The sequence below is a fragment of the Triplophysa dalaica genome, chromosome 13, assembly GCF_015846415.1.
Source record: "Triplophysa dalaica isolate WHDGS20190420 chromosome 13, ASM1584641v1, whole genome shotgun sequence".
NCBI lineage: Eukaryota > Metazoa > Chordata > Actinopteri > Cypriniformes > Nemacheilidae > Triplophysa > Triplophysa dalaica.
The window spans coordinates 3,168,195-3,196,097 of NC_079554.1; the positions used below are offsets into that span (position 1 = coordinate 3,168,195).

The following is a 27,903-nucleotide window of genomic DNA, read 5'->3' on the forward strand; positions in this document are numbered from 1 at the left end:
AGAAAGTGCGTCAAAGAAAGAAAGAGCTTCAATCTGAGTTTAATGAGAGAACAATGCTTTTGAACGGGTGAATCATTGTCACAGTTTTTCTTCACTTTTTTCCTTGCCATGCAGTCGATTTGGATGGACAGGACAACTTGACCACATCTCTCCGTTTGCATGATGAGTAGTGCTAAGATGAATTGTATTTATGAGAGCGGGAATAAGCATGTAAGACCTCACCTCACAGCTGCCGTGTTTAAGAAAGAAATGCTTCGGTGTTGTTTATCTGCGTATCAAAGCTACTGTCACCTGCGGTTTGCTCAGCGCTCACCTCTGTGAAGGGTAAAACGCTGTTTCTCTGGCAGCATTTGTGGTGCTGTTATCTTAAATGGGTTCGTCTCGGCAGCGCAGCCCAAATGTTCACACACACTTTATTCATGTCTCCCTCTGTGTCAGATTTCTCTCTGAACAAATATTGCTTTGGTGTTCTGCTTCATTTTTTAAAACTTCTCTCCGTGCCTTGGGTATCACCGGCTGGCGGGAATCGCTGTACAGTTTATCCCCCTTTTACCTGATTCTTTCAAAGTCTTTGTCTTTGCCTGCGTTCAAAACATCAATGCCGTGCGGTTGGGGAAAACATTAGGATGTGCGGCGTGTATGAGACCGAGCGAGATTGATGGCCCGCGTTTCTCTCGCGCTGGGTTTTTGCGCTTCGCCTGGAGCCTTTTCATCATCTCCCATTAAAGAGAATTTGAAATGCTTTTCCGGCCTCTATTTATTTAATCAAGCACTTCCTTTAAGAGAAGAATCAAATAAACATGCGCTGGACCTTGCAGATGTAATTGGCTGCACTTTGGTCTCTCCTAGTCAATTATTCTGTTTTTGGGAGGCTTTATATTGGTGGAAGAAGGTTTTTAGGGAAGCTTTTAGGGATTACAGCTACTCCTTTTCAATAGCTCGTAGAATTGTTGGTTCACATGTGAACACGAGTCCTCTTTTTTTGCAAAACACAGCAGGTGTCCTACATGTCGTTGAGATTATTAAAGTCCCATGGAGATGAAAAAGCATTGTAGATTCTAGTAGATATGCACCTATCCTACATTTCTTAACCAATACCGAAAATTCTAAGTGATATCTGCCAATACCGATTCTGAACATTAAATTAACATTTCATAACTTTCTGAAAGTTATTACTTAATATACCACTATTAATATTGAACATGAAACTGATCATGTTTCTTAATGTTTTCTGCATACTGATCATCGTTTGCTTTTAAACTATCGGCCGGTATTCGATTGTGAAAAATTACTTTTATCGCCCGATACCGATTATTGGTCGACATATTGGTGAATCTTTAGATTAAGTGTATGTTAGCTTTAAGATTATCTGCTGTGTTTCAAAACAATGACACAAACATTTGTATGTAGAAGATAAAAGCCAACAAAACTTAAAGTCTTTTGCGTGCGCCAAAAAAACCCACTTACATTTACTATTTCCCATGTGGTGAATGGCACAAGGTAAAAAAAATTACTGTGTCCATCACAATATTGATATTAATTGCAGATTACATTTTGTTAACATTTGCGTACTTTCAGATATTATACACTCAAGTAACGAAAGGTCTAAAGTAAGCCATGCTAAAAGCTGTTGGTTCTCACACGTCACTTGACCTTCACAATTTGAGGAATCTGTGGAATAAAACAACAGCTGCTATCATGAGATGTTTAAAAGGTAAACCTGTGTCCCATTAGAAAGAGATGTTCTTGTTGTTCTTATTGACCTGTTGTATTTGCTGTTGTGCCTTTGTGTAATTGATTCACCGTGTCAAACAGTCACTAACCATGTAAACCTGTGATAAATGTATTTATTTTAAAACAGTGGGTGGTAGTTTTAATGATTGTGGGTGTTTGTGGATTCGGTTGTCCAGCTGTTTTCATCAGCCAGTTGCCATGCTGTTGTCCACCTCCAGCTGTAGCACCAAACATGCTTGTTTGTGTTGATTAAAGCTTAAATATGCATGATGGAGTCATGCTTCTCAAAGTGGCTGTTCCATATACATTTAATGCTGGAGGGATTCCTATGTATTTCCACAAAAGGTCTTGACTTACATACCATTAAAATCTTACATTTAACACAAATCGAAAATGCTTGGTTCAAAAACAGCAAATTCGAGGTTGATGACATGTTTGCATGTTCTTGAATCACTCTTTCAATCACAGCCCTTTTCCTTTTGGTCCTGAGTTTTTGAATTACACAGTCTAGCCGGCCAATGTTTGTGTGAGAGCGAGGTAGAATTTAGAGCAGTTAATGAGGAAAAGCTGGGGAGGCGGATGAGAGCTCAGCGCGGCCTTCAGGAGCTGAATATTCAGCACCATTAATAAGAGGCAGACATGGCACGACTAAATCTGGGTTGGAATTAAAAAGGAGAGAGAGATTTGAAGAGTTGTTCCAAAACACAACAAGGTGGCTTGCCATCTACCTTTAATGCCAGAATGATTATTGAAATGAAACCTCATAAGTGGCCGATTTGAAACGCTCTACATACGCACCAACTTTGTATGTCATGCAAATGTTGTGCACAGGGGACAAATGGTTTATAAATTTTTACGAGTGCCCTGTTGAAAAACCGCATTAAACCAGCCTAGATTTAGCCTGACCAAGCTGGTTTTCAGGTGATCTAGACCTCCAACACCATCAAATTAGTTGAAACCAAACTCAAGGAGGATCAGCAAACTACCTCAAACTAGATTTTTTCCCGTGCCTTCTTCAAAATGTGAGGCTACCTTAAATTCTTAAGGAGGCAGCTCATTCGATTTTTGAAGGGGGGATTCACAGGCTCTTACGCCGCTACCCTGATCTCGGCTGGGTTTTATCATTTTCTCTTTAACAAGCAACTCTCTCTTTGTCCTCACTTGTTTTACCCCCTCTCGTTTTCCATCCTCTGTCTCTAGTTCACTCATTTTTGCTCTATTTCTGCCTATCCCATCCTCTCGTCACACTCTAGCTGGAAGGGGGAGAATGGTGTCTCTCCCACAAGAGCTCAGCTGCAGCGAGAAAGACACGGCCGACTCGCTCTCGCAGCCGTTCCGCAGCGCTCTAATTTACTGTGAACTTGAAAGAAGCGTTGTGTATCCCCGAGCCCTGCAGGCTGATCTGTATCCTGTCAATGCGCCCTTCTCCCCCACCATTCCGACGTTCCATTCCACTCCATCTTGCCGTGCTCCTTTGATTCCACTCCCTCTCTCGGAGCGCCGTGACTTGTTCTCCATAATTAGAACGAGCACGTAGGAGATGGAAAATGAGGGAGGGGAGAGCGGGGCCGTGCTGATGAAGCAGACGAGAGAGGCGCGCGATTGGCGGAGCCGTTGGCAGGGGACGCGTGGGGGGATGGGAGTCTGCCATGCGATTGGCTGGAGCTGCTCTTCGGGGAGGAAGTGAAGGATGGATCGAGGCCTAGAGCGCCCGTGTGTGTGCGTCTTGCTCTCGTTTTCTCTCCGAAGCCTCTGCAGGGATCCAGGCCGCTCTCATCAACAGCTCATCAAATCAAGCGCAGCCTTGGCGCTGTCTGCCGCATCTGACTCGCTCCGGAGACGCATGCATTAGTCACTGCTTGCATGAGAGGCGAAGGAAGCTCTTTCACATATCGCCCAAATCTTTTATCTGTCCTTTTATTTCCCTTCGCTCGCGTCTTTCCAAATAAATAACGAGCCTACCCCGGCTTGTCAATAAGGAAAGATAATCTCGGAGCTGTATCGCGCCTTCGGGCAGCCTCGTCGCCCATATTAAGAACACTAATTGGTTCAGTGGATCCAATTCTTTTTTTAATTTGGGTTGTAGGCTTCAAACAGTGCTGTTTTGTTAATTGATGATGTCTGAAGGGATTCGTGATCCGCCGTAGACGGAGAGATTGATGGCACTCTGTCAAAGCGAACACCATTGAAGTTAAAGTGGAGACGGAAGAGTGCTTCAGCTTTGACCTTCTTTCAGATTGTCTGGGGAGATATAAAACCGACCGTGAAGGGCCATCGTTCCTCGTACGGTTCGGAACTCCAAACACTAAGCACTTTCTCGCTCGAAGCCCAGTGGATCATATGCCAAGACCTTGACAAGAAGGTCATTCGGCCGCTGAGAAGCTGGAGCTTAGTCTTGCTGTAGTTTTACTCTGTGGACCTCTTGGCTTTTTGACAGGGAATGAAAGATTACTGCTTTTAACAAAGATCGGATTCGAGGGTTACAGAGGGAAGCTCTTGAATGTCCCTCATTCCCCGTCTTTTAAGCTCGTAGTGGTAAATTCTCAGAGCAGCCGAGCTTGAATTTGCGATGCACTTGAGGTGAAGTGTGCTCGCCGCCTTTGTCTGTTTAGTCTTCCATCAGTTTACTACTGTGTTGCTACGGGATAAATTAATGTACCCTCTGTGGCCAAAAGAAAGCATTTTATTTTCTGAACGTTAAAATCTGGGAAATAAAGTGTCTATGTGGAATACGGTAACAACTGAAAGAAGTCCTGGTAACACCGTGGTAATAGGGAACGTGAAAGGTCAGGATGTGCAAAGAGAATTTGGTTCATTTAAGGTAGGGCTCAGGCCCGACTCAGGAGGCCTCTTCTGTGGCAGTTCATCTTTTATAGTGTCCTGACGGACTGGAGATATGGTGTGCCAACTTCTTGCCCTGGCAGCGGGAGAGCCTTATTGTCATTTCAAACCAAATTGAGATATTCTATGACATAGGACATTTGCTGAAATATCTGAGGAAATAATGTTTTTATCCAGGATTGTCAATCAATGATCATTATACATCAAGGTGAACCACAATTTGAAAAGATTCTCCATTTCTCATTTAAGTGAACAATGGTTGATGTTCAGCCCTGGATGTAGTTCATCTCCCCTCACTAGACTCCCTGCAATCGTTATCAGACACCAAACAACACCTCCAGCTGACTCAATGTCACCTCCAAGTGTGAAGGGTGGGTTTCATCAGAGACAGTTTTTCTGATCTGAGAGCAGACGATTAAATTCCCTGTAAAAACCAAAACATAGTTACAGCTCATCAAAATCTATATCGTTTGATGATATTTTTTACTATATTTTATATAATATTTTACAAATATTTTAATCTATATATCTTGCAGGGCTATTTCAAATGCCACTGACTAAACCAAACCAAACAACAAAACTAGTGACTTTTTGGGGGGTTTTGTTGGGTTACATTTAGAGATGCAACGATATATCGGCCAATAATAGACTGTCGATCACATTTTTTTTTATGTTTCTTTAATTTTTACTGCTTCTTTATGAAGTTCAACATGGTGAATGCAAAAATCCACATATTTTTATTTACCACATTTATACATGTCGGTATTATAACTTGTGTGCAAAAATTACAAGGTACTGGCATAACACTGAGCTCAAAACAACTCATAACAGTTACTAATAATAAGTCGTTCAAAACTGCAAAAGTAAAACATTTGATCGCTTTTGTCTTTATGACTAATAATATCCTCACACACGAAGTTCCAGACTTAGTCACCTATCATCTCTTCATCCCATCTTTCATCGCTATAAAATTATCTAGAACTTTCTGACAGGTGACAATTGGAAAATAGTCTTTAAAAATATGATAACATTTGTACAGTTTTTGGTTATTTGCAACATACCGATTGTAGTAGAGTAGGTGGGGCGAGACCGTGGTTCGAGTCCGGTGAGTAATTGTGAATGAGCGCCAGCTGAGCGCACACCGGGCTCGAATCACGTAGGAGATTGGGAGCATATAAAAGGAAAGAGCGACCGGACCGTCGAAGAGAGAGGACCAGGCCTGAACTTTTTGTTACGTTTGTATTTGTATTTATATTTATGTTTTGTTCGCCAGCGGTCGTCCGTGAGGGGCCGCCGGCTGTTATTATTTATATTAAAACTTTGTTAAATGTTTGCCGGTCCCTGCCTCCTTCCTTCCATGTCTGAATCTTGTTACACCGATATATCGTAGTTTGTTTGTTTGCCCACAAAACGTATCCTCGTCGAATCAAAATTGTGTTACAATGTGTAATCGGTTATCGGTCAATAGTTTAAAAACAGTCGATGATCAGGGCTGATGATAGAGGACAGAAAAATGCAATGAATTTGTGCTCTGTAAATAGAAAATGTTATGAAACATCACGAGTTTTATGTATATTCAATATTAGTAGTCTTTATATGAATTAATAACATTCAAAAAGTTAAGAAATATTAATTTTATCTTCAGAAATGTATAGACAGATATCACTCTGAACGATCGACTATCGGTAGATAAATGTAGCATTGGTGCATCTCTACTTATACTAGTTTTAACATTTGTCCATAAAGCTGCCTCAGTAATGCTCATTTGGGTTATGTAAGCTCAAGTGCTTAAGAAAAAAATGAAAGAATTGAAATCAGATATTTTTCTTTAAAAGACATGACCATAGAGTAACTTTTTTTTGCCACACATCCTAAGAGGATAAATTACTGTGAGCGTATTGAAAGCCATATCTTTTACCACAGAGCTTGGGTTTCTTGGTTGAAGGCCGACGTGCGACGTACTTGGTGAGATGGGATGGCTGGGATGGCTTTGACAGGGCACCTGCTGAGCGAGTCTGATCCTCCATACACGACTGCTATCACTGCTGTCAGCTGAAGAACTGACATCAGCCACAACAGAAAGCCACTGTCACACTTCACTGTTTAATGGGCTGTGAATGAGAGCCTCACTCGGTGATGTGTGTACGTGTGCCGGTGGTAGAAATTTTACATGCTCAAACAGACAGCGCTTTGATGCTACCGCTGACAAGACGAGATGTGATGAGGTGACGGGAGAAAGACCTGACGTCCTCTCCCTCAAACACTTCTGTTATACACACACACGCACAGCGTTTCTCATTTTCACATTGTGGGTGTAAAGTAATCTTTTGTTCTCCATCCATTTTCGTTGTATCTTTGTCTTTAAAGGGGGGCGGTTTCATTCATTTTTCCTTCTACAAACACAATTTCTTGCAGTAAAGCTGTAATGATCTGATCATCTGTACTTTCCTATGGATCTCCTTCGTAGTTTTAAAATGATGTAATAAATAGAGACGTGAGTTGGAATCTGTTTTGGGTTCAGAAGAACAAAAGGCTTTTTTTGTGTGAATAGTGTTTTCGAAAGCATGACTGTTTTTTCTGACCTTGTTATTTCCCAAATCTTTGTGGTTGAAGTCGTGGTGTCACTTCATTAATCTTCCATATATTCCAAGTAACTGCATCTACCTGCTCACCAGCTGTGTGAGATTAAGACCTTTTTATACTAGACCGGCTGTGCCACAGTGGTTTTTAGTATGAAGACTTATTATGGTTGCCTTCTCCTGTCAGAAGAATGTCATTTTTCCCATGTCTCCGCTGCGGTTGCCTAATCCACCTCCACTCGTGGCTCCGGCACGCTCTCGGCGTCTGCGGAGTGCTCTCGTCAAACCCAATATGTCACTCTCTCCTCAGATTGTCAGGCATCACAAACAGTTGAAGAGAATTCCTCCATCAGGGCATTGTGTGCGTGTCACGTGTACTCATATCGCTTTACAGCCCTCACCCTCGCGGTTATGCACCTATCTGTTGTTCCTTCGTGTGATTGGCTGGCCCAAATGGCATCGCTTTGTTGGACATTCTCGCATTGTCAGGCAGAACATTGTCATTTTATTCCTTAATAAATTCGTCCTCCAGCTTTTGCCGTCGACTATTATGAAACAAGCTCTTTTCTGATGTAGATTTTAGTTGGGTAGTGTTTTCTACAATTATCGGTATGAACATTATCACAAAAATCTGATGGTAAGGCACTTTGTCCAATCTGTAAATCGCAATTAATCACATTCAGAATAAAAGTTTGTGTTTACTTAATATATGTCTCTGTAGTGTGCGTATTCATTTTGTATTTATGACACATACACGTATACATATTAAGGAAATATTCACACATATTTATTTACATTTACCAAGAATTTTTATATATAAATGTTTATTCATTTTTATACTTTTCTTAAATGTGTGTGTATGTTTTTATAAATACAACATTAATATGCACAGTTCACAGACATATACTATTATGTTAACACAAACGTTTATTTTGAATGTGATTGATCACAATTAATCTTTTGACTTTCCTATTAAAGTAATAGATTGATTAATCGATTCGATTAATACTGAAAAGCACAGACTGAAGCCTCCTAATATCAAGTCAATAGCAGTGGCTGCACGACGGTTCATGATATACACAGTCGTTCAAAAAATGTTCATGTAGTTGTAATAAGTTCGAATGTCGATAAGTTTTTTCAAATAAATTACTAATGATCGGTTCATCTATGTTGAATAATTCTAATTAATCTTTACAGTGAATAATTTTTTTGGTTTAAAGTAGCATGGTTTCATAGCCAACTGAACTTGAAAGTGCAGTTCACTCAAACAAAAAAAATGTTTTAATAAAAAAAATGTTATCCTTTATTTACACTCTTGTTGTTCCAAACCTGTGTATGATTGCGTTTCTGGGGAAAACGAAAGAGGATATTTTGAGAAATGTACCGGTTGTTTTGTATCCAAGTCAATGGGGACCACCTTTCTTTGTTTAAAAACGTTCTTCAAAATATCTGCTTTTGTGCTCTACGGATGAAAGAAAGTCATACCGGTTTGGAATGACATGAGGGTGATTAAATAATGACCGAATTTTGATTTTTAAGTTAGCTATCCCTTTACAAGATCAGTAAGAACTCTTGTTCCAAGTTTAATATTTCCACACACATTTGAACAATTCATTTATTAAAGTGTTTTTGTTCATATCTGAGCTTTACCAAAGCAGGCTTTATGGAAATCTTGCGTTCATTCCTGTGAAATATTCTGTGAAGCTTGTCGGAGTGAGCAGCATTAACCATGTTAGGGCAAAGCTAACATTTTTTCTAACACAACTCCGGCGTTTTGCTTCAGAAGACATTTATTAACCCACTGAAATTCACTTTTATGATGGATGTAGCTGCTGTTTGGAGCTGCTAAAAATTGAGGACTATCCAGTGGCATTCAAAGACAAGGAGTGCTGCCATGTTTTTTTTAAATATCCAAGCGAAAGTCTTGTACACGTGGGATAGCATTAAGGCTAGTAAATGTTGTCTAACCATTCTTTAAAAAAATGGTTTATCGCCATTAGTCTTGTAACCATTATTCGTTTTGACATTCAGCTTCGACGGAGGACATAAATCCAGGTGTTGAACTTGGTCCGAGCTCTTAAAGACTGCAGAGTTTTTATAAAGTATTGCCACGCCTGGCTCCCCAGTTAAACTCCCATAATTCCTCTGTGTTTTAATTGGCTCGTACAGGGGCTGTCATGTGGAATGATGAAGGATGAGCGTTGGGTGGGCTGCATTACTCAGTCCCACCAATCAGAAGAGAGAGACGCTGCATTCATTTATTTTTCTTGGGTTTCTGTCTTCGCTCCTCTGGAAAGAGAGGAAGCTTGAGTGACCAATGAGCCTGAATAATTATGTTCATCAATTAAAGAAGCCCGAGACTTAACGAATATTTCTAATTATGGGCATAAATCAAGCAAGCTGAAGTCGAGGCTAATTTCTGCAAGGTTGAAGTGGATTGACGTGTACGGCTGGGTGTTTTTGAAGCTTGTGCTGGTATGAATGCGGTATGAGGCGTGAAACGTTAAAAGATGGGGCTTAACTATAAGGATAATTTCGATAGCCTGGCCTTTTTTTGACTGTCCGTTCTAGAAAAATGTAAGAATTATAAGATGTTACCCTAAAAACAAAAGATAAAGTGTATTGCTTTACAACAGCAGAATATTATACCACCCACCATAGAGCAACCAAATTCCAACATAATTTCAACGTAATAAAACGAAAACCTGTCCCTTTTTGTTTTGAATGGTTATGTCTTTTAATAACTGGAATAACTCTTTTAGATTTTTCTGCTAAGATGGAAGGTACCGGCTCTCTTTTATGCCATTTTTACCCAACGTGATGACATTAGACCAAACGTCTTTTGGGTTATGTGGCAAAAAACGTCCACGATACCATTAAAAAGCTGTCTAGCGCAACTGGAAACGCAGAGACTTTCCTGTGGAGACTTTCCCTTCACGACGCTCTGTCATCGAGGTCAACATGCGGAATTGTGTAAAGCCCAACATATGTTCCTCTTCATCCATAACTAGGTCATCGTGATTAAGTCTGCAACGTGTAGTTAGCCCCTTCCAAAGACCAACTGAGTTTCCATCACGATAATTCATTTAAGACCATGAAGCGCTCTGTGTGAGCTCGGACAGATGTGCTGTGGAGTTTGTGGACTTGCAGGAAAGTTTTGTTCCATGGTCTTTCAGCACTCTTGAGATTTTGTGCTACATGGCAAAAGAAATCTGTCATATTTTTTCTTATTTTGCCTCGGCTCTCTGTAGTACTAGAAGATTGCTGGTGCCGTTGATGTTGTGCATTCCGTTTTCCCTCAGTTTGCATTCTGATACCACAGGGATTAAACATTAGTGCTCATTGAGACCCGACAACCGCCGGCTTGCCTGGAGCTCATAAAACAACCACATAAACCAAAGTTCCTTTTCTGAAATCCGGGCCAGAAGCTGTTATCGCCTCAGCATTTAGGAAATAATGTGAGCCGTGCTGTTCATTGCGACGTGCAGTCAAATCTATCAAATACTAGTTACTGCTTTTTACATTTATGCATTTGGCAGACGCTATTATCCAAAGAGACTTACATTGCATTATCCTATACATTTTTGTTTCTAAATAAGTGCAATTCCCTGGGGTCGAACCTACAACCTTGCAATGTTAACTCAATGCTTTTACCAACAATCTCAGTCTTGACAAAATCCTCTCCTGTTTATTTTTCAGGATCTGTCTGGCTCTATCGATGACCTCCCCACAGGAACAGAGGCCGGTCTCAGCTCGGCCGTCAGCGCTTCGGGTTCCACCAGTAGCCAGGGCGAGCAAAGTAACCCTGCCCAGTCACCTTTTTCACCCCACGCCTCTCCTAGAGTCCCCAGCATGCGCAGCGGGCCTTCACCCTCACCGGTCGGCTCACCCGTTGGTTCCAGCCAATCACGTTCTGGGCCCATATCACCTGCCAGCGGGCCAGGTAAGAAACTTACCTGAGATTCTGTGTAAATATTTGTGGATTTTTCTGTGATAAATATTGCACATTGTTTATTGCTGTTCAAATTAAATGTAACCTTATAGATTATTTTATTGTTATCATTCAATAGTAGAGAATTTGCATTCTGTCTAAAATCCAGATGATACAGAATCTTAATTTGCCGTTTACGACCAATAGATTTTGGCTAATTGTATTTTCCATTTATATTATTGCTATCAAATCGATCAATCGATAATCGATTATTAATTGACATAAATAAATGTTTTTGTTTATATAATATGTGTGTGTGTGTGTATTGTGTATATTTATATGTATGTATACAGTAAATGCACACACATATGTGTTGTAACTGTGTGAATATTTATATATTATATACACACACACACACACATACAGTATATATATTAGTGGTGGGCATAGATTAATTTTTTTAATCTAGATTAATCTAGATTAAAATGGCTCATTTGAATTCTGCCGAAGGCATTCAGAATGTGTGCTACCCAAATAATGACTAAAAGTAAGTCTTTGAGAACGGGTGTCTAAAGCCAGGTGGCGCATTAGACCAGGGGCTCATCTCCTGTTTCCAAAATGCATCACAAACTGCTTGAGAAAGCTATGATAAATGATAATTGGTGATGAAAATTAAATTATGTTCAATAAGATGAACTTGTGACTCCTGAGATAGGCGCAGGCTCCCCGTGACCCGAGGTAGTTCGGATAAGCGGTAGAAAATGGATGGATGGAAAATGAACTTGTGTTTACTTCCGCATTAGCTAAGGGATTCTTTGCGTTTAGGTGGTACTTGAGACTCGAAGAGCTCCTACAGTACATTTACATTTAGTCATTTAGCAGACGCTTTTATCCAAAGCGACTTACAAAGAGTGAGGGAGCAACAAGCGATATGTCATACAGGAGCCATAATACATTAGATCTCAATACAAAGTTACTGATTTTAACTAAAGCTAGACCACTACCTGTTGAGAGAAAGTGTTTTTTTTTAAACCAATTCCGCATTGCACAAGGTGCAAACAACCTTAGTCTTGTCGATGTTTCCATTGGGAAGCTTTTTTAAAATTAATATTCCCTGAAGCAAACCCGGCGGATTAAATTTAAACATTTAATTTAAACATTATTTATATTATCTATACATGTACACATATTTCTTAAAATATACATTTCTTTGGGTATTTATATACAGTAGACATATAAATATACACGCCACACACACGCATATATTATATAAACAAATTTTGAAATGATTTATTGCGATTAATCGTTTTGAAAACTAATTTACTGTAAATAGTTATATTTTTAATATATTATAACATAATATACATTATAGATTTATATATATTTCAATTATATATATTTAAATTTAGGAACATACTTGTAGAATTTTCCACATTAAATTGTTCTGGAAATGCTGGAGGGGAGAAAAATCCCGCATTTGAGCTCTGGGCAGCAGTGGGTCAGCGACAAGATTCAAGCTGACTCTGAAAAAGTCACCCAGTCATTAAAATAGTTTTGAAAGTGTGTTAGCAGTTTGGAGTCACTTTGACACAATTACTGTCCTGCTGTGAGCTGCATTGTTAGCAGGACTTCTTTGATAGCCCGGCAGCAGATGGCTTTGTGTAGCCAAAGCTGCTGTTTTTCCTCTTTCGTTCTAGATGTCACTAACAAGGTCCACAGGAGAGCGCTCACCCCGCTGCACACAAAACTGCCTCATGCCTACTGGGAGAACTGACAGCCATTAGCCGCATGCAGGACTGACCCTGACATATGATCTCGGTGCCATTACCAGACATTGAATATCCTGCACACACAAGTTGCTCCTGGGAGAGAGGAAATTTGCCTTAAACACCTCCCATGAGACTTGCGGTTAGATATTCTGCCCTCTGGGCTAATTTGTCTGACATTTGTCGAGACGCCTAACTGTATTTGCGGTTTTGTGTGTTTTTACTGGAAATATAGTAACATAGAGATGAGGCAGAGATGTATGCAAACCCCGGAATCGTGTTAGCATTTTAGCACTTCGGTTACATCTCAGCAAAGTTTATGGGTTTCTTTAATGTTTATTGTTGAAATGCCTAAAATAAGGTCTGTGTTTAACAGCACTAAATATTTTCACGTTTTAATCTATGACATAAAACACACCAGTTTATAACCCGCTCGTGATTTTTATTCTTGAAGCTTTGTTGTGTCTTAAAAACTGCAGTCGCCAACAGGTTGCGACTACTACTATTGGCGGGGACGTTACATGTCATCGCAAATATAAATCTCACAAATAATGTAACATAGACAAAAATCTATAAAAACATGCATGATGTATGCCGGGAGTAATTACTTACCAGTGAACACGTTTTTAATAAAGCTTAAAAAAGTCGTAAGAGGCTTGGTGGTTGTGACGTTGATATTGAGCGATCGTAGTGTAGTCTTGTTTATAGCCTCATGTTAGGTTTTTATTTCTGGCAGTTGTATTTTGGCTTCAAAAGTAAAAAATGTTGTATTAATTTGTAAAGATTATTTTGATAGACAAAACGTATAAACATCATTAAACTTTGTTAATCAAAGATCTTATTTGTTGCGATCTTTCAAAAGTTTATGAGAAAATTTGGCTTTTGGTCAAGGGATCCAGTGCGGCGCTAACTTCCGGGTTTTGCCTTCGAAAATACATCATCTGTGGGGTACTCTATATGGCCGCTTTAGGGAAGAAAGTCGTGCCTTCTAGTAAAAAGAGCCGATCGACAAATCCTGACTATTCTCAGGGACTTCACACAGAGGCTTATGAGGCACTTGCCACTTGCTACTTGGGTAGCTGAAGCATCCTAAATAAATGTGTTTTTAAGCTCAATTTAACACTCTAAAAGATGGTTCTATATAGCACTTAAAGTAATTCTTGGCTTGTAATCATAGGGGAACCACTTTAGGTGCTACATAGAACTATATCTCGGAGCTTCAGTAGTTCTTCAGAGGTTTGGGATGATAGCACCGCTTCCTTATAAAGAACCTGTTAAGCCCCTGTATGGTTCTTTAGCGGTTCTATGTTGCACCTCTATCATCCCAGAGAACCCCTGAAGAACCCTTGAGGAACCACTGAATAATCAAGCTATAGTTCTATATGGCACTTAAAGTGGTTCCCCAGGATTACAAGCCAAGAACCACTTTTAGTGAAGTGAAAGTTCACTTCACTACCTATTTGTCAGATATGATGACCCATACCCGAAATGTGACCTCTTCTTTTAACCCATCCAGTGAGTAGTGAACACACGCACACAGCAAGTCGTGTACACACGTACACCCGGAGCAGTGGGCAGCTATCACTGCAACACCCGGGGAGCAAGTAGGGATAAGGTGCCTTGCTGAAGAGCACCTCAGTCGTTACCCTCTGGACCTGGGAATCAAACCGGTCACAAGTTCGACTCTATAACCATTAGGCGACTACTGCCCTTTTAGTGCTATATAGGACCTTTATTTTGTTAAAGTGATGCTTAGGAAACAAAACCTATGGTACAGTTTGTGTCAAGTTTAATTGTTGGTGGGAAATATGCCATTCATTTGTAATTTTTGCCAGCAATTTTAGAACTATCTGTCTTCCCCATTGAGCTAGATAGCACTGCCCAGAGGTGTTACAAAACATGGCTGCCGAGTGGCTTGACTTCCGTTAACAGACGTTTTTATTATTAATGTACTCTACATATCCAGGTTAAAAACCGTTCCTGAAATACTTCATTTCTGATTTTATTCAAGACTACCCTTTTTTGCTTCCGATACCGATTCCGATACCTGAGATTCAGTATTGGCCGATACCGAGTACCGATCCGATACTAAGGTAACATTTTTAAAGTGCACAATTACTTAATAAACTGTGTGCATTGCTGTGCAAGACATCAAGCTCGACTTAACATTAATTTCCTGACCCCGTAAAACAAAATAACAAACAAATGATTCACAAATTTTGTGAATTATTTATTAAACCAGCGAAATAAAACAAAATGTTCACTATCTTAAACTTGAAATTCAAAATTAAAGTGCAAATTAAGCAGCTGAATAAAAAAACAGCTTCACTAGCTTGATAAACAGGTATAAATTAATGTAAACAAAATCTCTGAATAACTGTTATGTGCAAATATAATTTAAAAAAATCAATGCACAATAAACAATAAAGCAGCTGAAATTGAGCAAAAAAGCAATAGCTTCACTGCTTTAGATATTCAAACAGGAATCAGCTCTTTTTAATGCTTAAGTCATTAAAGCAAAGTCCACTAAACTAAGCTAAAGTTTAGTGGAAATCAAATTTAACATCCAACACCGAAAGATAAACAAAACACTAGCTTCCCTAGCTTGTGCTGCACATGTAAAAATAAACGGAAAAAGATATAATAGTTTAGTCGGTGCAAATAGAAATTCAAAGTCAAATTATCCCCAAAACTCAGCGCATTAACATCTTTATTTTTTTCGTATACTTGTTTGCAGACTTTTTGGTACAGTTCAGGTCTCAGTTACGCTTCACAATGTCGTACCGCGGCTCCAGGTGGTTTATAAGGAGTCTGAAGACATTGTTCGCAACGACGGACAGCGGTTGCAAATCCATTACCATGAAATTCAAAATGCTTTCAATGATTTTCGCTGCTTTCACACTACTAGATGGAAATTTCTGAATTCTTTCCGCTGTCTCCTCCAAAGTTAGCTGCTTCGTACCGTCTCGTTTTAGTTTCTTCAGCTTATTGAACTCGGCGTGCTTAAATTAGTAGTAGACTATATCAGGCGGTCATCTGCTCATTGGCCCTCTTATAGCAGCATAAAAAGCGATGCTGAATCTGAATAAAGCCCAATCTGAATAAATTACACAGTGAAACAATACTAGAGCTCTCCCATTATAATCAACAAAGCTGTCGCTCGCTGCAAGTTTACGCAGTTTGAGGTGACCGTCTGAGCCCTGCAGTTTGGCATGAGCTCACCGGTCGACTGCGCAGAGTTTTATGCAAACGCTCCCATTATAATCAACAAAGCTGTCTGAACTGCACAATAAATCTCTTCCATACCGTGTGTATGTCTGCTTGATTATAATTGGAACGTTCAGATTATTCTGTGCTGCTCGGTGGATAATGGGTGTTGCGCTGCTAGCAGCACGACGTCTATGGTAAAGAATCTAAAATAACCGCTGAGATTTTGTTTTTTAAGTGAGGACTAGTTGGCCCTGCCCTCTGATTGGCCGCTGCGTTTATGTACACAACAAGAGTGTCTGATTGGTCACAAAGCTCACTGCGACAAAGCATTTTTAATGCAGAGATAGTAAATGTTGTGATATACACTTCATGACCTCCCAGATTGCACAGATACGTCTGTTAAAGATCTGGAAGACATCTGCTATGTAAATACATCTGATAAACATCGTAGAAAAAGCTGTTTGCTTAAATTCTAAATCATAAACATCTTACAGACATCTTCTAAATGTCTATATGACATCTGACAGGAGACGTCCCAGTGACGTATTGCCGATGAGCAAACAATAAAAAAACGTCTTAAATGCAGACTTTAAATAGACGTCTAGATGTATTTGTGCTATCAGGGATGTAATCGTGCCGGCTGTAATCATAATCTTGTGTACTCAAGCAGCTCTGGTTTACACAAACATGTTTGTTTTTCAGGTACACAGATGGCCCCTCAGACTCCAGGGAATGTTCCAGATGTAGGCTCCAGCCACAGTCAGTCGCCCATGTCTCAAGACAGAGGTAAGCCCATTTCCCATAGTCTCACACTGGCCAGAGTGACTTTAGATGAGTCATGTTTGACTGGGCTCATATATTAATGAATGTTATGGATTCATTTTCCTTTCATGGATGACTGCCACATGACGCTGCAGAACTTTTTTTTCATGAGCTGTGCTGACGCTGCCATTTTCTGAGTATGGAGCGATGTGGGATGTTGATGGTTTGAAGCTGTGAGCATAACCTACAAAAACATTATTAGTTATTAGTGTGTGTGTTGTCACAATAGTGGCTTCAAGTCTCTTATGGACATTTAACTGGATATCTATGAATAAATATGAATATAAATCTTAAAAGCCACGAGGTTTTATAAATGTACTTGCCAATGATGAATTTAATGTTTACCAAACCTTTACCAATATTTAGCCTTCTTTTTTGAAAACATTTATTTTAGGTCAAAGCAACTTAACATTGGAAAAGGTCACAAATATTATAATGTATTTGTTATACAATAAAAGTATCATAATATTATAATGCTAGCTAATGTTAGAATGGGAGTCGCAAGGTGCTTATTACACAAATAATTTTCCTTTATTAACAGATTAAAGAAATCTTTCTAGAATTGCACTTTCAACAATTGTCCATTCTTTCGAACTTCTATCATTTATCCTCAGCACAGTTTGGTGAATCCGGCCCCAGACTTTATGCAGCTAATTCAAAGGTTTGGGTGTGTGAAACTATCACAGATTTATCTCTTGTTCCTGCTGTTTTGTGCTTTAGGATTTGTACCTAACATGCAGCGCACCACACCTGGTCCTCAGTACGGATCCCAGCAGCCTGGACCCTCGATGTCCCCACACTCCTGTCCTACTGGCCCTATGCATCACAGTGCAGGCTCCTATCAGATGGCCCCTTCATACGGTCCCCAGAGCAGCCAGTATGGCCCTTCAGGTAACTCCACTTATATCAGTTAGCTTTTCTGCTCGCGAGACCATTTACAGTATATACCAAGTCAACAACGCTGCACAAATGTACAAAATACAACCAACAGAACATTTATAAATAAACAAAATGTCAAAATAATTTCTTTAATTATATATGTAAGATCAAAAAAATTAATCAGGAAGTGCTTCTGAAACAGCGTTTGCATCTTGCAAAGTGGTCTATACGAGGATTTGTGGCCTTCTTTCTTCCGGATACTTGCCCACTTACACATTGTGAATATAGGATGTAAAATAGACCTGTAATGGCTTTGGGACAGAATCCCGTCAGTGTAATCGCCCTTAAATATGATTAGCAGATAATTTGCATGAGCAGATAAAACAAATTGGCTGTGTTGCACATCGAAATATAAACTAAGAGTCTATCAAATAAATATTGTCACATCACAAAAGCGCTTTCAATGTTAAAACAGAAGCAATTTATTTTAATGCTTATATAAACTGGCTTTGCATATCATTTCTTGGAAGGAGAAAAGTTTGGAACAATATGATTTTAATTTCTGAGGGAACTTCTCTGTGAAGCATCTTTTTTTTCCGCTGTGTGTGTGCATGTGAAAAGAGCCCATTAACCGGCCGCGGCAGTAATTCATCATAAATGTTATGGCGTGCTTGTGAAATAAATGAATGGCTGCTAAGCGTGCTTTTATAATGTTGTGGCCTCCGCTCTGGCTGATTGATAGTCCCTGATGCCTTGTATTCACTCAAATGACTGACAGCTGGCTCAAGACAACAGCATTGGAGCTGGCCGGAGTCATCCGATCGATCCAACACAGACGCGTTACACGGGCTCATTAGATAAATATTGAATGTCTAAAGCCACAAACAAATGAGGAAACATTACAAGCCCAAAAGTTGCATACTAGCAAAGTAGGTTGACCCAACACGTCACCTCGGAATGATCAATGACCAAGCTAAAAGTTAGCCAACTGCAGAAATAAACTACGCTAACATGTGCTACTTATTTGTAGCTACTACATATTTAAAATATTCTGATTGGTCATTCCTACCCAGCGGTCTGCAGTTCCTTCAACCATGTAAATCGTTTAAAGTACACAATGCAACAATTTAAAATAAAATGTTGTTTGGCTTTAATTTTTACAGTTCATTTTTACAGAAGTTTAAATTGCTGAATACGAAAATCACATACATTTTTTACCATTGCCTGCACTCACAAAAAAACTATTTTAACACATTTATACATTTCGGTATTATTACTCGTACACAGAAATTACAAGGTACTGTAACGGGTAGGAACACATATGCCTGTTTTAGCTACATTAAAGCTACAGTTTGATTTCATAGGCCCTACGCAAAGTCTTTGGTCTGCCTTCTGGCCCATTAGTTTTTAAATTAGTGGACTACACGGATACAAAGCGTTCAAATGACTCTCAAATTAGTCGCAGCTCACATCCATTCCAAAGACCGATACATCATGTGACATAACTTTATGAACTGACTAAAATTTAAAAGTTTGTGACAAGCACATGAAATTATTGTTTTTTGTGTTTGAGATGGAGTTGTTTGTAATTATGAAGCGTTTCTATTTTTATTAGTCTCATTGTGTTGTACCAGGAAAATAAAATGGCCACCTCACCAACAAATACAGTTACAGGCAGTGGTATTGGCAAGTACCATTAAAAAACAATTGGCACTCGTACTCGGTCTTTACAAATTTGTATCCATGCATCCCTACTAATTTTCTTCTTCACACGGACAGCTGACTGAAGAATTGAAATCCTTTAGTCATTTGTTTTCGCTCATGTCATTCCAAACTGGTATGATTTATTTTTCTGCAGAATACAAAAGATGTTATTTTGAAGAACGTTGGTAACCGAACAACATTGGCCCCCGTGGGCCCAAACCACAAAGGCATTTCTCAAAATATCTTCTTTTGTCTTCCACTGAAGAAAAAGTCAAACACAGATTTTAAATGACTTTTGGGTGAACTATCCCTTGACTCTGGTTGAAGATGAGTGCTGTTTTGTCAGAAAAGCAAGGGTGTTTCATGTAGCAGGTTCACAGAAACACAGGGTCATTGGAACAAGGTGAGGTACGCCCATCTTTTTAGCTCACAGAAGCCTTCACTTTGTGTTCTTGTGTCCAACACCCTCCATCATCTGTGCATCGCTCCAGGGGTTGTCAGCGGAGCAGCCACCTGTATCCTTCAGATTCATGGCACCTTTCCCAATTTCCTCACCCGAGGGAATGTTGGGATTAACAGGGCTGGAGGAAAGTCACCGCAGAGCGTCTGACAGCGGTACAGCATCTCTGTGTAATTGGCATTGCTCCAGGTCCACGTCTACATCCTGGCAGGCTGCAGGGCTCAATCTCCCCACCGTGAAGGAGCTTGTTAAGGGTCTCCATTCGCTGTTACTACAAAACGGGGGCAAAAAAGCCAGCTCTCCCCCTCCTTCCTTCTCAGCCTGATTTTTCTCTTTTTTATACCGGTAAAGAGGAAACGATGCCAAGACACTTTGATTTCCACTGGGAACTCATGAAATCTGAATGAGCCAGAGATCTCTGCGTTTGGACGGCTTCAAGAGTGGAAATCCCAGTTCTAATTGTGACTCAAACGATGCCTGGCAAAGTCTTCCTGCCAACCACCGACTTGGGCACGATTAAATTTATGCCTGTTATGCACATCAGCGCACTAGACTAAAAACTCCACGTGGTTGTGAGCATGATGGTTCGTCCCCGGAGACATCCGTTGTCCAGTCAGGGTGTCAGGCTGAATGTAATCAGATGCTTTTGAAACGTGTCACGAGGAGACCCACTTCATTAAGTAAAGACTCTCTGATTTCTTGCTGAGGGTTCGGTCTCACACTTGTTATATGGAAAGTTAAAAACTGTGTGCTGCCCCACACAAAGATCTGAATAGTGAATTGATTTAAGGGAGAGGAATAAAGATATTGAGTAAAAATGTTATATTTGATTAGAGATGCACCGATATATCGGCCAATAATCGATATATGTTCATAAAAGCAATTTCGGTTATCGGAAGAATTTGTGCACGTATGTAGAAAATATTAAGAAACATCACCAGTTTGATATTCGATATTCTCAATATTATATGAATTAATTCAGAATCTGTATCAGTATTGGAAGATATCACTATGATGATCGGTATTTAAATTTAGTATCTCTGCATCTTTTCATACAGTTTTAAAATATAATTATTTACTTTATTAATAAATGCTGTGATTTTCTCCTTCCTGTGATTCAGAGTGCACATAAATCTGAAAATGAATGTTTTTTCAGCCAGATTCAGATTCCAAGCCAGAATTGTATGCAATTTGTTGTATACATTGTATGTTGTACATACTTGGTCTGCATAAATCCGAACTAAAAGTCCAATTCTGGGGAGATAAAAAAACGATAACACTTAATGTGCAACTAACTTTCGCTGTTTTGATAATGACATTCCTGTCATATTTCTAGGAAACTTCCCACGGCCTCCTAACTACGGAGGGACACCTGGTGCCAACAACAGTCTCGGTATGAATGCCAGCAGTCCAATGCACGGGCAGGGTCCCGGGCAACCCTGTGGGTCCACAACCACAGCTCGAGGACCGGGGCAGTCAAGCGGAGGCCGACCGTACCCAGCCGGATCCAGCAGCGTGGCTCCAACCTCTCCTAACATGCCTCAGTCTGCCGGCCCAGGGATGGGTCCCCCTCCACCCAACGGCAGCCGCAAACCGCATGAGAGCGGCCCCGCACCTGCCCAGCAGAACCCGCCGCCCTCGGGCCAGCCCAGGTAAATTGCAGCTTTAATTATGTTTCTGTAAGTTCCATGTGGCTTCCTGCTTCAGCAGGCTCTGACGCTTTGTGTAGTCTAAATTAAAAGGGGTTTACAGGTGACCCATATTAACGCAGATGAAAAGATATTAAAAACATAAAAGATATCTATGCAAATTATTTAAAGGGATAGTTCACCCAAAAATGTCAAATTTTGCTTTTATTTACTCGCCCTTTTGGCATTTCAAACCTGAATGACTTTCTTCTGCAGAAAACAAATAAAGATATTTTGAAGAATGATGGTAACAGACTTTGACTTGCGTTGGTTTAGAGTCCGTACAATAGAAGTGAATGGGAACCGCTGTTGTTCAAAATATCTCCTTTTGTGTTCTGCAGAACAAAGAAGGTTTGAAATGACAAGAGGGTTAATAAATTATAACAATTTTCATTTTTGGGGAAACTATCCCATTAAACTGATGGGAAATTTGGCAACAATAAAAAGTACAAGGTCTCATTTTATAGTTGCACTACACTAGCAATGAATAGTCTTGAAGAAATGAATAAATTCATATTGGTGGGTTTGACAAAGATGGTCTCTTCTACATAACAGTAGGGCAGATGCCCAATTAGGCTTTGGCTAAAATAAAAAAATGTATCCTTATACAGGGAAGATTAAGATGTTGTGAAATACAAATAGCACTTCATACATAGAGTGCATGGAAGACTCAAATTTCAATTGATTTCAATAAATGTCATCCTTAGGGGTGTCACAATATATCGGTTTTGTTTTCTATATTCACAAATATATCGGTGAGGGTTTGGACCCACTCACATTGTGACTGTGGTTGGTTAAGAAAAAGAGAAAATGCCAAATTAAAGATGAATTAGTCAATTATATGTGAATTATTTTGGCCACGAGTAAAAATCTGTGCCAGCCATAGTTATGTTGATAATGTAACCATATGTTCTAATAAGCTCTAAAAAATGTTATCCATTTCCTTTTTTATATTATGGAGTACATTTTAACAAGACGAAACTTTTGTGTTTTGGGTGGGTTGTTTACGATAAAGTTGTTTTAGAAAGTAAACTACAACCTGTATATTAGAAAGGCCCTGTTCTAAATAGTGCACTTGATGTGTTGTGTCCCATTTGTCATTTTATGATTTGGAAGAGTGCTTACTCTCATTTTTTTTGCTGAGCCCGCACTGGTGGGATGCTAGCCGACAGCTTTACTTAACCAAAGCGAGGAGGTCAGTATTTGGTACAGGGCCAGATATCTTTTGGGGTGTCAGTTCTAATGAATAGTGAGTAAGCACCATAGAGACGGTTGTGCTCTTCCCCTGCTTCAGGCCTCCCTTTTCCAGATCCCCGGTGTACCCGGCCTGTGTGGGCCTGGGGGGCGGACGTCTTCCTTCCCCACCCCTCACCCCCATCACCCCCACTACAGTTCTGGGCAGGGCCAAGGGCAGCCACACTCTGAGCAGTATGGGTAGGTTGAAGCTCTGCGGCCTGCTGTGAAAGGCTGGACGGCTTTACTCTGCTTAATTCTGCTCGTGTCTGCCAGTAACAAAGCTCACTTTCACACTCAGCGTCTGTATCAGCTTTCTTTCTTCTTTACTGTGGCTGTGTTACGCTTTAAGCTTTAAAGAAGGAAGAATTCTCCGGGGAAACCAGCAGAACGTTTGAAGCCTGCAGAGATGAAAATCGACTTGTGTTTGTGCAAATCGAGAGAGAGAGAGAATATTTCACCCTAAAATGAAAACTCTGTTCTTATCTACTTAGCTTCGTATCAGTTGTTTTTATCATAAAAGGATGTCACACAGAGTGACAGGATGGTGAAAAAAAAATGGTGGAATTTCCTAGAGATGCACCGATATTATATTTCTTCACCGATACCGAAAGCCGATTATTCAGAGTGATACTTTCTGAATGTTATTATTCGATTCTATTAAAGGCCCAGTGTATGAAATTTATAGGCGAATGCAACCAATGGCTCACTCCACCCCTCCCTTTCGATGCACTACGGTGGCTGACACAGGACTAAGATTGTCGCATTTTCACTTCTTTGCCAGTGTAGATAACATATTTCAAGTGCGTTCTGTACACCAGTATGTCCCTTTAGGGCTACTGTAAAAACAACATGGTGAATTCCATGCAAGGGGACCTGTGGTGTATGTAGATAGAAATAGCTCATTCTAAGGTAATAAAAACATGTCACTTCATTATGTAAGGTCTTTATACACCTCTGAACAACACATAGTTATGTATATTATTACATTTCTATCAATAGATCCTCCCCCCCCAAAAAATTTAATTCTTGTCATTTATTCGGTTTCACTGTCTGGATCTAAGAGCCTTAAAGGGATAGTTCACCGAAGAATGAAAATCATTTCATGAATCACCCTTATTACGTTCCACAACCTTAAGACCTCAATTTAACTTTGAAGCACAAACTAAAAGGGAAAACTTTTATGAAGTCCAACTGCTTTCTCACTCTTATGGGAACTACCACCTAACCCTCAGAAAGGGTCATTAACCCCTCATTAAAATAGTAAAAAAGTGTAAACCACATTTACTAGGAATGGGTATCTTTAAGATTTTAACGGTATTACTACTCTTATCGATACTGCTTATCTGTCTGGTACGGTATTCTTTTCGGTACTTTTTGATATAAAAAGAAACAAATTAGGAAAATAATTAACATTGCTTTATTTGAATTAACATAATTAACAATAAATAAATAATTCAAGATAAATAAAATAAACAGTTTACAACAAAATAAATAATAAGTTATTCCGAAATCCTTCTTATTGACTCAATTTTTTTCTGAACAAGTGAACGTAAAAAGAAAGAACTGTATTAACATTTTTAATCAGAATTTACCGAAATATGTAAAATGTTATTATTAACTAGAAGAAACAGCAATGTTTTTAACAAATGACCACTAGACACAGCAACACAGATGGAGCATAGACACAGTTCTTAGCAACAAGCATTGTCACTGTCAGCATCAACTTTGGTGAAGTGTAATCACACTTTTGAACGTTTTGTTCTCTCCGCCATCGTAGCGAATAAAGAGTGTCTTTCTTCTGTGTGGCTGTTTGTGTGTGTGCACGCTGTGTATAGACAAACTGCATGAGAGACACGTTACGTGCCGCCTTGTGCGCTCTAATGGGAAAATCGAATATGCATGTGCCAAAGACTAAATTATTGGTGTTTTTAAAAAAAAGAAACTATTGTTGAGATAAAATGTGCATGATAACGTTAACGTAGCAATAACATAGACGTTTTTTTCTCTTGAGGTCCGAATTAGAACCAATAAGGGCGGAGCTTATCGATGCTCCGGTCTTTCACAATTTTGCCCCAGGGCCTGTTTAATACTGGGTTTCTGTACACATCCATAACATTTACTCTTAAATGCTAGAACTGATGGATGGAGTAAATCATACTGACACCTTGCTCCACCTATAATGTTTAAAATGCTGGGTACAAACAACCGATGCTTACTTGCTGAATGCTGAATGTCTTAACCCTCTCTGTCCCTGCGTATTTGTTGCTTTCCAGCTGAAATAAGACACTAGATTCTAACCAATCTACCAATGAACTGGCCACATCATAGATAGAAGTAAAATGTTTGTGTTCTTATGATTGCGTGTTATTTTCCACAGGCCAGGCGGATATCAGGGTGGATCCTATATTCATGGAATGGGCCCCGGAGGTCCGTACAACCATCCACCGAGCAACAGCTCAGCCAGGATGACCCCTCAAGGGCCCTTCTACAACACCATGCCCCCCACAGGTAAGACATCCCTGTTCATACATATGCCTTCATACGGAGAAACACGTTCAGATGTTGTGCTGATCTATCAATTTTGCAATCTTAAGTGTACGAATCATCTGCAGGGCACTTGACGGGCTCAGGAGATGCCATGAATCCCATCGATCTCAAACAGAGAACTGAGCACAAGGAGGAGGGCAGCACACCCACCACGGAGCCCCCCAAGCCAAAGGTATCAACAGACACATTAAACTCATTTACAAAGATAGATTCGCAAATTTCTTTGTTGTATTCAAATTAGATTTGTCGGCCAATAATCAGCATCGGTCGATAAAAGCAATTTTTCACAGTATTGGCTATCTATAGTTAAAAAACACCCAATGATCAGAGGCAACATATCCTGTCAATCACAAGAGGACAGGAAACTGCAATTAATTGTGCTCTGTATTTAGAAAATGTTAAGAAACATCACCAGTTTGATGGTCAATATAAATAGTAATTTAATGAATTAATAATAAAATCGGCAGACATCACTCGGCTATTTAGTGTTGATGCATCTACTTCAAATCCTTTGCTCTGGTGTTTTTCATACTTTGATCCATTCTTTGTGTACGTATAGGAACCAGCGGTTATGTTTTAAACGGAGATGTGATAGAAAGACTAAAGTTACGCATAGCAGCTTAAAAAAATAACGCCAATTTGAACCAATCTACTGATTCGGTTATCATTTATTAAAAAATGTATAATCTAAACAAAACTTTGTTAGAACACACATTTAATTCTCTCAACCTAAATTTAATAGTCAGCTCTTGAATATTGCTCTACTTCTGTATGTTATTCAATAAGCGAAAGGAAAAAATTATCTTACGTGTTTTCATGAACGCCCATGTTAACGCTTTGAGACTTGATTTCTACTTATACTTCTGTATAGATTTTTCTCCCTCAGCCGTTGCTTTTACTTTCATCAGAATTTTATTGTGTCATTAAGTTCTGCTTCCTTTTGATTGGTTGAGATATGACGCAGAACGTTCACTCTGAACTGATCTTACCTCTCACATCATTGCTTCATTTTAGATGTGCACTTGTACCTCAGTGTCTCTTCTTTCTTGCCGTTAGCTGGCAGCACAGATTTGTGGTTTTATCAGGTTGAAAATATCACAGGAAACACGGGAGGCCAAGCTTTGTGCCGCTTTTATTAATTTTTGTGTGTGCACTTTCCTAACAAGTATTAGAATTTAACACACTGAGGTCATAGAAAGATAAATGAAGACTATGAAGACAAATTGAAACTGTGGTTTTCTGTAAAAACTGTAAAATGAAACTATTTTGTGTATAACGTGATGCAGCTTGTCAATACATGTCACAATAATTGTTCTGTTGTTGCTGTGCTGCACTTTTCACTTACGTCTGAAATAAATCTCCTTTACGAATTTGTGTTTATGTGAGTTAACATTTTGTCCCTCTGTTTTCATTAACAGGACAGCTACGGCTCTCAGTGCGTGTCCCAGCCTCCCACCCCGTCCCCTCTGTCCCCAAGCCCAGCCAGTTTGTCCTCCTATCAGGGCGAAGACAGTGATAGCATTAGTAGCCCTGCCTGGCCAAAGAACCCCAGCAGCCCTGTAAGTGCCTTGCACTCTTTTCACTTACATCTCTTTTTTCAAACATTCCTTTTGATTTGTTTTTGTTTTGACCATAAATAATACTTTTGAGTCTCTCATTTTGAGAAATTGATAAGCTACATGCTACTAACTAGCCACATCAAAAACACAATAATTGTTAGTTTAGTTTAAAAAAAAATCTGGGTGTTTGGTTTCAACAATTTTCTTGACATGTCATTGCATTTGTGTTTTATCGGCCAATCGGCCTCAGTGCTTTTTTAATATCATTATCCGTATCCACAGTTAAATAAAACCATATCGGGTGACTACAGTTTTTATTTGGGATATTTTTGTGGTGTCTCTTGTCAACTAATAAATAAACTGAACCGGAAAATTGTGCTTGGTTGACAGGAGACTGGAAACTGGGAATAACAGTATTACAAAATAATCATATGTAAAAAAAATCTTACGTAAAAATGATTAGTGATATTAGTGACAGATATATGGGGTCGATATTTCGATTTTGTTTATTATCGGCATTGGCTGCTCATTCTACAATCTTGACTTTTGATTTAAGCCATAATTACAAAAAAATACAGCTAAATAACAAAATAAAATAAAAACATGGTAACATGATAAAAACATGAGTTATCACCTTTTGGAACCGAACTCACATTTAAATTCCTGTTCAATTTGATTCATATTTAGCTGAATTTAGCTGCCTGTAGTTGACATAATGTCATGTGTGCAGCTTTTCGTGTTTTCAAGTAGGATTTAATGTAGGTCTGTTCCATGATTGATCGCATCCAGAATAAAAGTTTGTTTATATAATATATGTCTGTGCACTGTGCATATTTACAAACACATGTACACATACTTGTATATATTTAGGAAATATTGGAATGCACAGTATATATTAATATCTATACACAATACTAAATTTATTCGTTTTTATATTTTATATTCTT

At 39.3% G+C, this 27,903-nt stretch overlaps 1 protein-coding gene across 5 annotated transcripts in view; it reads left to right on the top strand.

Annotated features, from left to right (window-relative positions):
• Nucleotides 1-27,903, top strand: part of arid1b (AT rich interactive domain 1B (SWI1-like)) — a 69,533-nt gene that overhangs the window by 30,338 nt on the left and 11,292 nt on the right. For 3 of the 5 annotated variants that reach the window (XM_056764168.1, XM_056764167.1, XM_056764169.1), the window contains exons 5-11: nucleotides 10,854-11,097; nucleotides 16,764-16,847; nucleotides 17,604-17,774; nucleotides 21,263-21,578; nucleotides 25,228-25,358; nucleotides 25,445-25,569; nucleotides 26,816-26,956. In XM_056764168.1, the coding sequence (XP_056620146.1) occupies nucleotides 10,854-11,097; nucleotides 16,764-16,847; nucleotides 17,604-17,774; nucleotides 21,263-21,578; nucleotides 25,228-25,358; nucleotides 25,445-25,569; nucleotides 26,816-26,956 (1,212 nt within the window). The remainder of the gene's footprint in view (nucleotides 1-10,853; nucleotides 11,098-16,763; nucleotides 16,848-17,603; nucleotides 17,775-21,262; nucleotides 21,579-25,227; nucleotides 25,359-25,444; nucleotides 25,570-26,815; nucleotides 26,957-27,903) is intronic. The other 2 variants (XM_056764170.1, XM_056764171.1) reach the window with 1 other exon arrangement.